At 36.8% G+C, this 15,280-nt stretch overlaps 3 protein-coding genes across 6 annotated transcripts; 1 reads left to right on the plus strand and 2 right to left on the minus strand.

Annotated features, from left to right (window-relative positions):
• Positions 1-411: 411 nt before the first annotated feature.
• LOC113694061 (uncharacterized) lies at positions 412-5,668 on the minus strand. 4 transcript variants are annotated; one of them, XM_027212916.2, is made up of 3 exons: positions 5,291-5,662; positions 1,121-3,837; positions 412-1,025 (listed from the first exon to the last, which is right to left on the minus strand). In XM_027212916.2, exons 2-3 carry the CDS (start codon positions 3,791-3,793, stop codon positions 732-734), a joined length of 2,967 nt encoding a protein of 988 aa, XP_027068717.2. In that variant the 5' UTR covers positions 3,794-3,837; positions 5,291-5,662; the 3' UTR covers positions 412-731. The 4 variants fall into 4 exon arrangements, with proteins under 4 accessions (XP_027068717.2, XP_071908029.1, XP_071908030.1 ...); XM_072051928.1 differs by having other exon boundaries at positions 1,121-3,867; XM_072051929.1 differs by having other exon boundaries at positions 1,121-4,682.
• A 3,485-nt stretch (positions 5,669-9,153) lies between these two features.
• On the minus strand, positions 9,154-10,017 carry LOC113692361 (16.9 kDa class I heat shock protein 1-like). The gene has a single exon (XM_027210755.2). It carries the CDS (start codon positions 9,767-9,769, stop codon positions 9,365-9,367), a length of 405 nt encoding a protein of 134 aa, XP_027066556.2. The 5' UTR covers positions 9,770-10,017; the 3' UTR covers positions 9,154-9,364.
• A 4,714-nt stretch (positions 10,018-14,731) lies between these two features.
• Positions 14,732-15,280, plus strand: LOC113692114 (18.2 kDa class I heat shock protein). Its single transcript, XM_027210474.2, has one exon. The coding sequence runs from the start codon at positions 14,732-14,734 to the stop codon at positions 15,278-15,280; it is 549 nt and encodes a 182-aa protein (XP_027066275.2).

Here is a 15,280-nt window from a genome sequence, read left to right on the forward strand (position 1 = left end):
TTGACACAATACTTAACGGGTCCGTTGCTGCTACAGATTAGTCCTATTCCATTAACTAATAGTTGTAGTCTTCTGAGGCCCTGCGCAATTCAAATCACCGTGGTTGGCTTGCTTTAATGCATTCTACTGCTATGGTATGGATTCTACTTAAATTTGAGCCTTCAGCAAACGTTTAGTTGGACATCTTTGTTTATAAGAACGTGAACAACACCTTGCTTGACTAAATACGGCTGCAAATGTCTGCATTTCATAGAACATCGTTTAGTTACTCTTTGTTTCTGAAAGCAGCTTTTCGCCTGGACCCTTGTTGATTAATCTCTCGTGACAAGAAAAGTGTCCAGCGTAAGCAGCTTTTAATTGTTTCCATCGTAAAGTTGCTCTTTTCTTTCCATTTCTGAGAGATAAGAAAGGTGTCCAGTAACATATTTGAACTGTCCATTTCTAACGGATAAGAAAGTCTCCAGTATATGCAAGTAGTTCCAGGAGTTCAGGTTGCAGAATGCAATCTAGTTCTCCATGTGTTTTTTTAGCATGAGTAGTATTATTGCCTACATATACATGTAACAAATTACAGAGGCCAATACAATTCCTTACTAGCTGACTTCTGTATTTCGGAAGTCTAGGTGTGAAAATCACTGCAAACTAGCAGTCTAGTCAGATGTACACTTGTTCCTTGGGTCTTAAAATCTCTTATTTACACCTAGCGAGCCAAACTCCCAATAATCAGGCACTCAAATCCTCCCTACTGGTGAGGGGGGAGGCGATGAAACATATTTTGGAGGGACCTGGCCTGGGGTTATGCTCATGTTCTTCATGTCAACGTCCTCATTCTTGGCTTCCACAGAAACTTTTGCTTCTGGCAGAAGGTTACCATCAAAGATGCCAGATAAGTGTCGACTCGTTATGACAGCCACGCAAATAGAGAATGCTTCTAGCAAGGAAACTGATGCATCAAAGTCAATTGAATGAAATCCATCTTTGAATGGTGCCAAACTGAAGATGGGCTGGCCTTTTCCCTCTCCACCCTGTGAAGAAGCATAGACTAAGAATGACGCATTGAATTTTCACTGTTAATACATAAAAAAGACGCGAGGAAGTTCATGAAGCATGAGGGCAATACCTGGATGAAAAGATTCATACGGTGTAGTGTCGAGCAGCTCGTAGCTGGTATAGAAGAGTTGCTTCCTTTCTTCTGGTTGGCAAGAACTTTCAGCTTGCAACCAACATCCCATCCTCCACAATCACATGATCCCCCAGATTTCCAGCGCTGAATCAAGGATGAAGGTGCACCATCCTTTGGTAAACTATGAAAACCGCCAGGAAGAATGACTGTTATACTGCTGAAATTCTCTTTTTCACCATAGCCATAGGTACTGCCTGGTGAAAAGCCAAGAAAACCTTTTTGTTTGCATGTGTGACCTACTATTGATTCCCTATTATTCCATTTTGCAGCTGGCTCCTTAAAGATAATGGCAGCAAGCTCCCTGTTTGGTGAAACTTCTGGTGCTCCTTTGTTCCCTTCAGCGACGTTAACATCAAATAAGACAGATTCTATTACCATAAATTGGTCATTACAGCCATCAGCATTCAACTCTGAGAAGAAAGATCTAGATATCTTCATCTTACCGACAATATCATAACCAAAACCACAATGTTTTTCTTTAGACCCATTAGTTATCCAGCCCCCAGCTTTCTTCTTAATTTCATGAACTGAGTAGAATGAAAATGTCAAGGTGCTATCAACCTTTCCAGATGTTGGTAATTGGTTCACAGCAGCAGCTAGAATGTCACTCCTATTATCAACCACAAATTTGAAGAAAGGGAGTCCATTCTTGACAGTAAGTTGCATAAGAGCTTGAACAGGTGATGCCTGATTTGTCTCATTGGAAAGTGGCTTACTATTGCTGATAGGCTGCACACTCCCAAAACTGGAGTTTTTTTCTATAGCTCCCTTGCTCTGTACTGCTTCAGTAGAATGAGCAACCTTGGATTTCAACACTGGGTCTAGTAACCTCCTGAACGGACTTGGACGTCTTCTGCCACTAGAATTTGCCTTGTCCATTTTACTGTCGTCAATAGCAGCAAAAACCTCTGGGTTTTCTCGACTGGACTTAGCAGCAAGAGGTGTGGAGCTCAATGCTGGAACTGCCGAACTCTCCTTAAAACTGAAACTTCTGCTTAATCTACCAAAGCTAAAACTAAACCTCCTATTAGGTGATGGATGTCTTCTTTTATCAGCTGTATGCTTAGCAAAATCCAAGTTCGTTCCCTTAAAACTCTCAACTGAAACTGAATCGTCAAGGTTGTAGCTTTTTTCTTCTGAACATGTGGCTCTAGATGATCCGGGCTCGCTTGAGATACCACATTGAAATGGATACATCCAAACATCTGGTTCCCTGCCTCGGGAAATAGCAACAGTTGCAGGCAGGGGAGAGGAATGCGGAATTTCATATTGGAGTTCTCTCTTGTGAAGCTCCTGAGAAGAAAAATCACCAGAATATGATAACCTGTTGCCATCTGCTAACTGTCCATGAGACGATGTCCTGGAATTTGTTTCCTTAGCAGTATTCAACTCCGTCACTTCACAAGCATCAACTGAAGCTGGACAACCAACATTGCAAAGTTTTGAATGCAAACATTTGGCTTCAGATGACTGGGAGTTGATTGAGTTATTATTATTACGTGGCTGCATGCAGTAACCTGGTTTTCTGTCTCGTGCAGTGGCAACACTAGCGGGCATGGGAAACGAACATGGAATTTCATTGTAGAGTTCTCCAGATTGAAGCTCAAGAGAAGAAAAGCAATCAGAATATCTGCCCCTAGCGTGCTTTGTCAACTGCTCATTAGGTGATATTCTCGATTCTAATGACCGAGAATTCTGTGAGGAACGCCTTTTGGAAGGACATTTGGGCACTAGAAGCACTATATTTTGAAGTTCAGCATTGGAAGATATGGGACGACCCTTTATGTCATCATCTCTTCCAGTCCCAATTTTACCTTGCTGATAACACATTGGAAGTGAAGACATCGAGATGCTATTTTCCATCTGATCCAAGGATAATGCTGCTTTTTGCTGTGATGTGGTCCAATCCGCCTCTTTCTTCTTGCCCTTCTCATGATTCATCTGAGGACAACTGCTGCTGGGATTTTTCACCTTTTGACAATAATCTTTTTTCTGCCCAGCAGCGGTGCGACCTGAACGAGTTTGAGGATATTGGATGTTTTTTAACTTCCCTTTGGATTGCTGGACATCATCACACAATTTCATTTCAGTGCTGGACATCATCTGTTGTTTTCTACCAACAGAGGTTTTTGACAGTGCAGATTTTCCATTCTCCATATCCATGGATTTACCACTTGATGATACTTTTGGGTGACTTCTAGCTGGCATACGCTCGTTGTACTTCCATTTCTCTAGACGTTTCCAATCAAGAACTCCAAAATTCAAAGCCTGTACTTGAACATTCTTCTGCTTTTCCACTCGCTGGAGATAGCCAGGCAAATTAGACATATGCTTGACGAGTTCATCATCCTCATTATTTGTCTTTGACACAAGCTGCTGCTTTTGCAAACCTACTGAAGACTTCTTCTGTATCACTAGCTCATCATCCATTTGCTGTCTTAACCCATCAGGATGATTATCAGTGGACAGCTGAATAAAGGGGTTGATTACTTCAAGCTTTTTGTGAAACTTCAAACGTTGATGTGCTTGAATTGGTAGGATCTTCTCTTTTACAGCATTTGAGGATTGTTGTTGTCTTGAATTCCTTTTGAACTCCACATCATGCCCCATTGTTCTAGCAGGTTCAGAATATTCCTTACTTGATTTTGTGTAAGCTGACATTGCATCAAGTACCCCAAGCTTAGCTGCAAAAATAGCATAAAATTGTTGGGTAGCCAACAACAAATCATTTTCAAAGAGCAGCTCATGAATTTCCCTTAATTACAACTGGTCTTGAAAAAGCATCAAAGTGTATTGAACACTGAATTATTTTGATTACAGAGGGGCCATACAGAACTGTACACCAAGACTATATGGTACCAAATTTATACTCGTATAGAATAAGGAACCATGAACAATAACAGGGATGAAGAAGGCTTAGTATGTAAAAGTCGAATCAAGAGAACAAATAGGATTCCAGGTTCCATTATATACATCTTAATGGTATAGGATAGGTATGTAAGCCTGGTTACTTTGCTTATCAGTCAAACAGTAGTTCCTGAATACTTTTGGTCCGTCATAACAAGTTGTGCTGCATTAGTTCTTACTGGATAAAGGAGGAAGAATAGGAGAGCTCCTGTCAGAATCCCCAAGATTAAACACAAGAACTAGAAAGAATAGGCATTGTTAAGTATTAGAGGTCCTGGGTTCCAATTCCCTTCCTGTCTCCCCGCTTCTTGAATCCCACCCCTCCCCTCATAGAAGGGACAAAAAAACACTATTCAGTGTTAGCTATGAATATAGCCTCGGGTTTTTAATTTTTCTTATTTCATCATCAACTTCCACAACTTAAGTTATCTTGCATAAAAATAACTTTATATGACAGTATTGACTATTCCACATTGTTCTGTCATCTATTGTCTATAGCATAACATCACCAGTCCTCAATCTCCTAACATTAAGAACAGCAGTATGGATTGAAGACTTCTGCAGCAGTCTACAAAACAAGGATGGTGTGATCCTGAAATAGCAACATAATACATCTCGGTCAAGGAGTGAATGCCCATGTCCACTTGCACATCTAATAACTACCATGAGTCTAGAAGAGCGATGCACGATTAACCAAGAATATCTACTATATACAAGGCCAATGCAAACGAAAACAGGTCAAAATCAAACAGCACAACACAAGAATCAGAATGGTATCCAAAAATCATACAGCACAAGCCCCTGTCTACTTGCACTAGCAGCAGTGTTTGCTCCCATATATACACTATAACAGCAGTTTTCATTCACACCCACAAATCCCAGATCCACGCCAACTAAAACCCAATCAGTAAAGAAAAGCACAAAAGCCAGCATTACCAAGCACCAATCACCGAAGGAATTACAAGTGCATTAGCTCCAGGAAAGTCATAATGCTATACAAATAACGGATAATAACTCCAAAAATTTCACGTAGCGGTCCGAATAAAGTTTCCATTTACTATTCAAGAATTCCCGAAGCTGCACGTCCCAACAAAGAGGATGGGCAGTGATGATTGAAGCCCATTAGTAATTTTTTATGTGACAAAAACTCGGAACAAGAAAGAAATCATCTTGGAAGAGCGTGAAAAGGAATGTACTTACACGAAAGACAAAGCAAGGAATTGCAGAGAGATCAAGAAGCCAAGAAAGATTCTTGGGATTGCATCAGGAACTTTCTTTAAAGCCGCTTAAGGAAACAAAGAATCAGACCAGCGAAGCTGAAATTGTATAGGAAGAGTGAGTACCCCGGCCGATAGGCATTACTAAGTAGACTATCCCAGTAGCACAATTATAGGGGAAGGGGAAGAAAAACCCGGGAAATTTTCGTCTACTTGCTGCAGTAGTGTATACAGCGTATCTGCAGTGGAGGAGAAAGAAAAAGAGGAACAGAAGAGAGAGAGAGAGAGGCGAGTGGGGGTGGGGTAGGGGCGCTTCATTGTCAATCGGACGGTTAAAAGGCGAGGTGGCAATTGATAGGCGGTCGCAATCAGAGAGGACTGGATTGGACTAGGAGGAGCTATCAGAGACAGAGAGAGAGAGCGGCGGCCCCACAAGCGGACAATTTTTCTTTGTCTCGGATCCCAAGAAGTTCTTTCATTCGTCCGCGGGGCCCACTTATGCGTGATGTCATTAGGCCACCGCACGTGACTGGGTTGTGGAGATGGATAACCGATTGAGCATCTATTAGTGGTGGGAAATTGGGAATGGACGCAAAAATGGTGGACGCCAGCCCCGGAATTATCCATCTGCCTGTTGTTTGTTAGGGCTTTTGGTGGGCTTTTGCACTGGGCTTCCCCTGCCAAATTTGGCCCATTGCTTAGCCTTTTTGGTCATGCATGCATGGCGCGCTGCCTCACATGAAAAACGTTACCATAGTACTGCAACGAAGAACGAACAAAAAGGGTCTCCTCTTCTTCTTCTTCTTCTTCCTCTTAATTTTTTTTTAAAAAAAAAAAAATAAATAATCATGGACCACGCCGACGACAACCAACGAAAGGGGAAGGGAATTGAGTACATTGAGCGGAGGAGGGTGGAGAGAGCCGAGGGAGTCCGTCTGTATGATCTTTGGGTCCATCACTCGAGAGGTTTGGTATTTAACGGATTCTTCAACATCTTGTCTTAGAATTAAATTTAAAATGCCCAAACAAACAACCAACAGGGGCGCGTAAATTTGACAGGCACATGAAAAATGAAACGGAAACATACAAATTTGGCAAGTAGCACTGGCCTTCCTTTTTGTCCATTTCCGCATTCCCCAAAATTCGTCACTGCCAAAGTTTTTTGACTTTGTGGATTTCTTTGTTTGTTGCTTTTGGGGCTCAATGATCGGCAGAGCAAGACATGGTCCTACTCCCATAGCCAATGTTTTAAAACTAGACCGTTGAATCGATAAGGTGTTCGTTCGGGTCAAAATTTAACTGGTCAGACCGATTCAATTTTAATTCGATAAATTTTTTACAAATAATTTATATAAATATATATATGCATAAAATAAGACATGCAATTGACTAATTCAAAACTTTATGTGATGAAAAGTTTAATATTTGCAAAGAACTTGAATTCTCAAAAATAAATTTTTTAAATTATAAATTAAAACAAATAAATTTCATCTCAGTCTCAATTATATCTACCGAAAAAATAATTTTAAATTCAACCCAAAAATGCCACAATATTTTGAAATTATACAAAATTCATGACTATGAGAGTTAAACATTGTGAGTTTAAATTTTAATTCATGTTTTTTGAATTTAGAGATTACAACTTAAAAAGGAAGTTTGGAGTTTGGTGGAAGTCAGGACAATAGAAAATAGAGATGCAAATTTGATAAGAAGCAAAAAATGAGATGAAAGTGAGTGGTTGTGACATTTTATCATTAGTCTTTAGGATTAAATAAAATATTTTTTTAAAATTTTTCAATTTAATAGACAAAAACAAAAGATTGAAGAAAACATCAATAAATAAAAACTAAAGAGGTTGCATTAAAAAAGGGGTGACAAAAGAAAAATAATAGAAAGAGCTGAAAAACTAGAAAAAAAAGCGTCATGTGAGGATGAGATTTTGTAGGAAAAATGGATGAATGAAAGATGGAGGCTTGTTTTATATAAATGTGTTATCTCTTTGGATGTGATGGTGCAATGGTTGCCACGCTGGACTTCAATAGCCAAGGTCCCAAGTTTGATCCTTTGCCAGCTGCATTTTGAAAAAATTTAAAAAATATTGAGTGAAGAATTGAAAAATCGAGAATCATCGGTTAGATCAGATTTTTTGACGAGTTTAACTGATTTTGACCAGTTATTTGACACTTTCAACTTTAATATAGAATCGGACCGGTATCATGGGTGATTCACGGTTCAATCGATCGAACCACCCGATCATGTTCGATTTTCAAAACATTGCCAATAGCAACTACGGGGCTGCTACTCTCTCTCTCTCTAACAAATTTAGTAAGAACCAAACCACTCCGTTAATCAAACTTGAGCTTTTAATGTTTTCTTCGGTGCAAAGAGAAGGATAAAAAAGACCAGCGGGCTTGTAGTATCATCATGGCGGAGAACATGAGAGCTAACACTCTCTCATTACTCATACACTACGAACTTGAAACTTGATATATTTTCCTTACATTGTAATCAGGGTCCTAGAGTTGGGGGGATCAAAATCAATTAGCACAAGATTTATAGTAATAATAGAATTCGAAACTAATAAATACGTCTATCTTAAAAATAAATTCTTTTTTTTGGTAGGTCTAGAACTCTTGTGAGGGATAATGATAATGAATTTTTAATAATTTAGGAGGGTAGTGTATGATAGAAAAGAGAATTCTAAAATTTTAAGGGTTGGCGAGGCGGAGGGTGGGGGGGGGGATTAAAAACATTATTGAAAATTTCTAAACTTTGTTAGCCTGCAATATATTTTTCTCAAAATTGAGCGGGGTGCAATTGCACCGCCTCAGCAACATGTAGATCCGCCACTGATTGTAATCATATTAAATAACCCAAAAAAAAAAAAAAAGATTTTTTGTTTAAAAAAATCAATCGTAGCTACTGAACCGATCATCGTAGCTACCACACAAACCAAAAACGAAAATACTCCCCGGCTCCGCTTGAGAATTACACAACCGTAGAGGGACTGAAAATTCCAAAACCCCACAAGTCGTAAAGTAAGGATGGCCCTACCCATAAAAAACATAATAGTGGTCCTTAAAGCATTCTTGCACGCCCGTTAACGCGGAATACACAAATTAATCATTATCCCTGCACCTCTCCTCTACTTTCGTCTTTCAATTTTTATTTTTTATTTTCGCTCTCTTGTTTCAGGTAACTCCTTCCAATATTCCGCTCCGGCGTTTTGCTGATGGCTTTTGGGCGATCTCAGCTCCCTTACTTTGTAAAAGCTCAAAAGTCCTGCGTGCGGCCGCATTTGGATCATCTACTTTGGATTTTGTACCAATCTAATCTTTTCCGTAGACGCCCTAACTCAACTGCTGAGGAATATGTCTTGCTTGATCATGAAGCATGACCAATCATGAAAGCTAGTAAAGTAAAGTTTGCTAGTAGTAATATTTGGTGTTATATCAGGATCGGCATTTCGCGGGCCAGTCTTGACAATTCAACTGTGCCGAAGCTTTCTGCTTGATTAATAAGCGAAGAAAGCCCACCAATATCAGGTTTTGGTCATGTATTCAGGAGGGGGGACGCTACGCGAGATTGGGGGATTACCAAGCCCTAGTCTTCTGAGTGATGCCTAAGAGTTATACCCACAAAAAAAAAAAAAAAAAAAAAGGTCTATGAAATTGCGCTCTTATTAAATTCTTATTTCTATTTCTCATATTTGTTGAACCCAGTTGATCGGTCATTTTGTTCAGTCTGTTAGCTGGGTTTAAACAGCATTACGGATAAGGGGGTAATTATAATTTGGTCAGACTATGAGGGTTCGTTTGGTAGTTTGAACAAACTTCGGGAGAGGTATATGTAATTAAACCTTTATTTTACACACGGAGCATTACACATTCATTCCAGCATACGGTATAAGAACGGAGACATGTTGAAACAAAATTAGAGGACAGAAACAAACAATGCCCAAACTTGAGCAACAGCTTTATCCAGAGAATTATGAAGGCATGCATGGAAAGTTAGATGCAACGCAAGTAGGCCAGTAAAGGATATGTAATCCTGATGGTCAACCACTGATCTCAATGGCCCTGACCTCTGGCTTCTTCACCTCCTGCTTAGGGATGGTGACGGTGAGGACCCCATACTCCATGTTCGCCTTGACCTCCTCAACTTTAGCATTTTCAGGCAGCAAGAACTTCCTTGTGAACCTGCCGCGTGACCTCTCAACCCGGTGCCACTTGTCATTCTTGTCTTCCTTCTCAGCCGCCCTTTCCCCGCTGATCGCCAGAACTCGTCCGTCCTCAACCTCGACCTTTACCTCTTCTTTCTTCAGTCCAGGAAGGTCAACTTTGAACACATGAGCCTCAGGGGTCTCCTTCCAGTCCACCCGCGCATTCACCATACCCTTGGTCTCGTCGCTCAAGCCCGAGGGTGCCAACATATCACCAAACAACTTGGGGATCAACGCCATTTAAAAATTTTCAACCCCTTACAAGTATCACCACCCCCCCTTAAGAAAAAAAAAATTGATTTACTCCTTCCTTGACTATCAGGTTTCTTGAGGGGTCAAGAAAGCTTTTAATCAGTCAATTGCCCGCCTTAGTAACCCGTATAGCGTAGCTAGGAATGTATCTTTGGTGATTATTTATAGTGATCAAGGAGTGGAGTCGCGAAGTTTCAGGGGACTTCTGGGATGATTAATTTTGGCAACACAATCAATCAATGTCCAATGATTATGCTGGTCTTCTAGTCCAGTCTACTTACGTGGCTAGTCTGGAGACTACCATTTCATTTTCCAGACGAAGCTACGAGGTTTCACGCTGAGGGTAGAAAGTTCTGGCCACAGGCTAGGCCCCTTTCAGTATCGATGGATTAGATTATGTTCGGTAATCTTCTTGGGCTGGTTACATGCGCTGCTTTGCTCACGATAATCTCTCTGGGCTTCAACGTTGTGTCCTCTGGGCCTTCACATGCTTTTGATGAAGTTCTTCGTTAGTTGTTGTTGGGGCTCGTTTGCTCCAAGCCCCTTCCTCACGCACGAGCTATCTTTTTCCTTTGGTTTGTTACTTGAAATGTTTTAAGGAAAAGTCTAAAGAAACAATCATTATGGTAACGAAACTGTTTTTATCTAACATAATAGGTGAAAACATTTTTAATGACCATTTGATTATTTATTAGACTGGTCACTTAAATAAGATAGTACCTAAAAATTTGGTTAGTCAGTTTTACATAAAAAATAGTAAGCTAACTCGATAAATTAATAACTTTTATGTCTCAAAAAGTAAATTGGAATAAATATGAAACTTAATTTTATTTTTTAGCTAAATTACTACTCTATATATGAAACTTACTTTTTGGAGAGTAAGTTTGGTTCAAGTAATAGTAAGTTTTTATAGATTAATAGTAAATATTGTTGATAGAATAGTAAATTTGGTTAGTGGTCAAAACATACTAGTTTGTGGTATAAATTTACTATTTTACTTAAAAAAACTTATATGAAACAAGTATTAGGAAGGTTATTTGAAATAATGTTAAGATTTTTTTATTAATGATTGAAACTTAGTATTATAGTTAGTAATTACTCATAATGTAAATGTATGATACACAATTGTACGTATCATTTTGTAAATGTTATATGTTTTAAGCATTTTAAATATACTACGAAAACTATATCTTTTGCACATGACCTTATAAAACATGTAAGAATAATTTGTCATATTATAAATTTTGAATTATTTTTGAATTTGTGAAAAGTTAGAAAGTTTGGATGACAATAACAACAAATCTTTCGAATTATATATAGAATTGCACTCATCTATACATCCCAATTTCCATATATTAATACCTATGAATATAATAAAATGGTAAAGTTTTAATAAATTTATTTACTGGGTCACCAGTATAAAAGTTAAAGTTGTATTATAATAACAACAAATCTTCTGAGTTGTATATAAAATAGCACTTACTTATACATCACAAATTTCATATATTAATGCCTATGAATTTAATAAAATGGTAAAATTTTAATAAATTTATTTTCTGGGTCACAAGTATAAAAATTAAAGTTGTATTAACATAGCATAATCTTTGAAAATTATAGTAAAATTACCCATATTAAGTTCTGTGACTTTCAAACGTACTTTGTATCATTTACATTATGGATTTGTATCCATATTTTTTCTATCAAACTCTTTTTTTATTGGCAAATGGTATGTAAATTATTATAAAATATCATTTTATAACAATCATAATTTTTTTTATAGATGAATGTTATATAAGCAGTTAAAATTATCAATTCACAAATGACTAAATCTGACTACTTTATGGCATATATTAGTCTAATTGACTAAAAAATTACTGTAATCATGTGCATGTTGATTGTTGAATTGAAATTTCCTTTATTAGTAGTACAAGTTCTTCTAATCAAAACAAAACAAAATCAAATATCTTTTCTTTTTGTATGTAGTAGTTATGCTTAGTAGAAAATTGTTAAATTATTTTTACAATACATAGTTTCTCCTAAAATTAGTAACATTTTTCATGACCTCTAACCTTGTCAATAATACTAACCACCGATATCTTAAAAGCAAAAGCCATCAATATGACCAAAAAAAAAAAAGAATATTTTCATGCTGAACGAAAAAATTGCAATTCCATGTAGAATCAAAGAAATTCATCATGAATGAGAATGAATTGCAAAGTTATCACATTTCTAATTTCACATGCATCCTGAATTTCACGCAGCGTTACTTTAGAGGAATTTTCCTTTTTCACACTAAGGAACCAATCCCAATCTCTACGTCTTTTTTTTTTCTTTAACCATTAAATGGGATCAAAGTTGTTAGCAGTAAATACTAAATAAATTTAATTCCATTTCAAGCTCTAGTTAATTGTATACTAATATTTTACACCACAATCAATTGAGCACCAATTTCTTTTTTTTTTAAGCAGCTACTATTTATTTTATTACTTAGGTTAAATATTTACATATAAAATAATAGCAATAGAATGCCAATCCTCAGATTAATGGAATTTCAATTATTGTTAATAAAACTAATTTTGAATTGATAAAAATTAGTCTACAGAATGAAAGTCAATGGCAACAATTGCTAAAATATAGCAATTTTTAATTATGGGAAAATAAACAGCTAAGTTCCCAAAATATTTCACTTTTATTGTTTAAAAAATCTCAACTTGTTGACTAAATTCAAAATAATTCTATTGTAAAAAATATTTTTCCTCAAATTAACTTTAATGATTAGATGTGAGATACAAATATGGTAAAATATCCCTCATACGTATGTCATGGATATTTGAGACTTTTAGTAAAAAACTTTTGTTGTTAAAATAACATTTTGTCATAGTGTACTAATTATTTTAGGACCATTTTATATCTGAACTAAATTTAATTTAAATTTAAAATAGATTATATATGCATGTGATTTTATTTATAATTGTTGGATCCCATTTTTATGAACAATCTCCCAAGGAAAAATTTCCAGGTTATACTGATTTTCTTATATTAATTGTTATACTAATTTTGTCATTTTTATTATTATATTATTTCTCATTTTGTTTTGGCTTTAACTCTTATTATTTCTTGTGTCCTAGATATAAAATTTATTAAAACTTTATCATCTTACTATATTCATATGTGTTAAATTATAAAAATTGTGATATATAAACAAGTAATATTTTATATATAACTAGGAAGATTTGTTGTTATTGTTATCCAAACTTTCAAACTTTTCAAAAATTGAAAATGATTAAAAACCTATAATATGACAAAATTTTATTACATATTTTATGAGATTATGTGAAAAGTCAAACTATTTTTCATAATATTTTAAAATATATAAATAAAATTTTTGAAATTATACCTATAATCATGTATTATGCAGGTATATTACGTGTACTTACTAGCTAAGGCACTAAGAATTAATTATTAATAAAACGTCTTATTGTTAATTCAAATAAATTTTCTAATACTAGTTTGAAATATGTTTTAAAGTAAAATAGTATACATGTCCCATAAATCAGTAAGTTTAATTCGCTATGCTTAAATCTTTAACATGACTATTGCTTAAATTATTTCGTAATTGTACGTAAGAGGCCCCTAGCTCAAGTGTTCCTGTATGCTTCGTTCTCATTTCAATTAAAATCTTGCAATGGAGATATCATTTTGAATAGAAACCACTGAACAAAATTAGAAGTTCTTTTAAATTTTTTTCTTCATATTTCACTCTCTTTCCGTATTTTTTGCATGTAAGTTTATTAAGGGTAATTTTTTTTTTTTTTTGCTTGTAAGTAAACTTTATTAGATCTTCAATCCTCACACATACGACGTCTTCCTATCTTTGACATATGCTCTACTCATTGCTTATATTTGGCTATTGATTACTCAAACAAGGTTTGGCCTCTTTTTCTTTCTTCTTTTAAATCATGAACTGGAATATTTCTCAATGCTCTATTTTATCAATCATTCCTCTAAATTGGTATGTAAGATTAGTTAATCCTTAATAAAAAAATTTGTATAAATAAGGATGCAAGGAAAAATCTATACAAATGCACGAAGGAAAAATCTATACAAATGCACGACCCCCTCTTTATATTTCTTGAGTACAGTGCAAAGATAACGTACTTGTTCATCCGTCTCTCGCGCATACCATTAGCTATTCAAGTACTACTACATTTCGAGGAAATACCGTGCAGTATATCTGCCGTGCAAATTCTGCAAAATAAAATCATTAGTTAGGTGGCGCGATAAATGTAATTGCACTTCATAAAATATCATTGCAATTTCTTGATCTCAAAGCATCCCAAGCACGTATCCCCTTTGTTGTAGATAACGTTAACTGGATTCCTGTTTCACTGTGTATGAGTATCTACTAATGTGGTAGTCGATTAACATCGATCCCTGGCTATGAGCATCGTTGGATAGACGCGGCAAGAACACAGGTGGCTCGCAGAAATGGTCACATCATTGCAAAAAGCTTCCTCACTACTAAGTGGTTTCTGCTTTTTATATTCTGAAATCTAGAAAATCAGTTCACGGGAATATATTCTCCCTTGGCTTGTTTGTGAATGCCTGCCTTGTCCAATTAGGCCACACTTTAATTCTCACCTTCCTAGTTAAGTTCGTTCTTTACCGTTTTCGTATGCATGTATAACGCGATTATGAATCTAGCTCGGAAAAGTCTAGAATTCCCTCTTTATTTACAAATCAACCAAACCCCCTCCGGACTATAAATTCATCCACCATCTTAGCTTTGTCCAAACAAGTAGTAGTACTAGTGCAGAGAAAAGACAATTGTTTAGCAGTATATATAAGATACTATAATTTAGAAATCAAAACTAGCTAGTTACTTCTCTGTATCGTTCCAAGGAGGGAAAAAAAAAAAAAACTAGCTATTTACTTAACTATAAATAAACCATGTCCCTGATGCCCGTGTTTGGTGGGCGACGAAGCGTCTACTATAATCCTTTCTCCGGCGATGGATGGGATGCTCCGGTCAACAACCACCAGCCGGTCCACCAAAAACAATATCACGGCGAGAGTGGAGTAACTGCATGGGCACCACCAGTACATGGTGCGTCCTCCCACCATGCGGTGCAGGCCCCGTCATCATTTGCAAGTGCAACAGTCGATTGGAGGGAAACCCCAGAGGCGTACATCTTCAGGACTGAGCTTCCACCAGGGGTGAGGAGAGAAGATGTGAGGGTAGAATTGGAGGATAATAAGATCCTCAAGATAAGCTGCGAGAAGTACACGGAGAAAGAAGACCGACACGATCAGAACTACTACCACCACGTCATCGAACGCAGCAGATGCAAGTTTCTGACTGCCTTCGGGTTGCCCCAAGACTCTAGGGTTGATCAGATCAGGTCAACCATTGAAAATGGGGTGCTCACTGTCCGAGTTCCCAGGTGGGAGCCTATGCACCATTCTCATCATCATGTCATACCAGTTGAAATACTATAA

The sequence above is a fragment of the Coffea arabica genome, chromosome 6c (genome assembly GCF_036785885.1).
Source record: "Coffea arabica cultivar ET-39 chromosome 6c, Coffea Arabica ET-39 HiFi, whole genome shotgun sequence".
Taxonomy (NCBI): domain Eukaryota; kingdom Viridiplantae; phylum Streptophyta; class Magnoliopsida; order Gentianales; family Rubiaceae; genus Coffea; species Coffea arabica.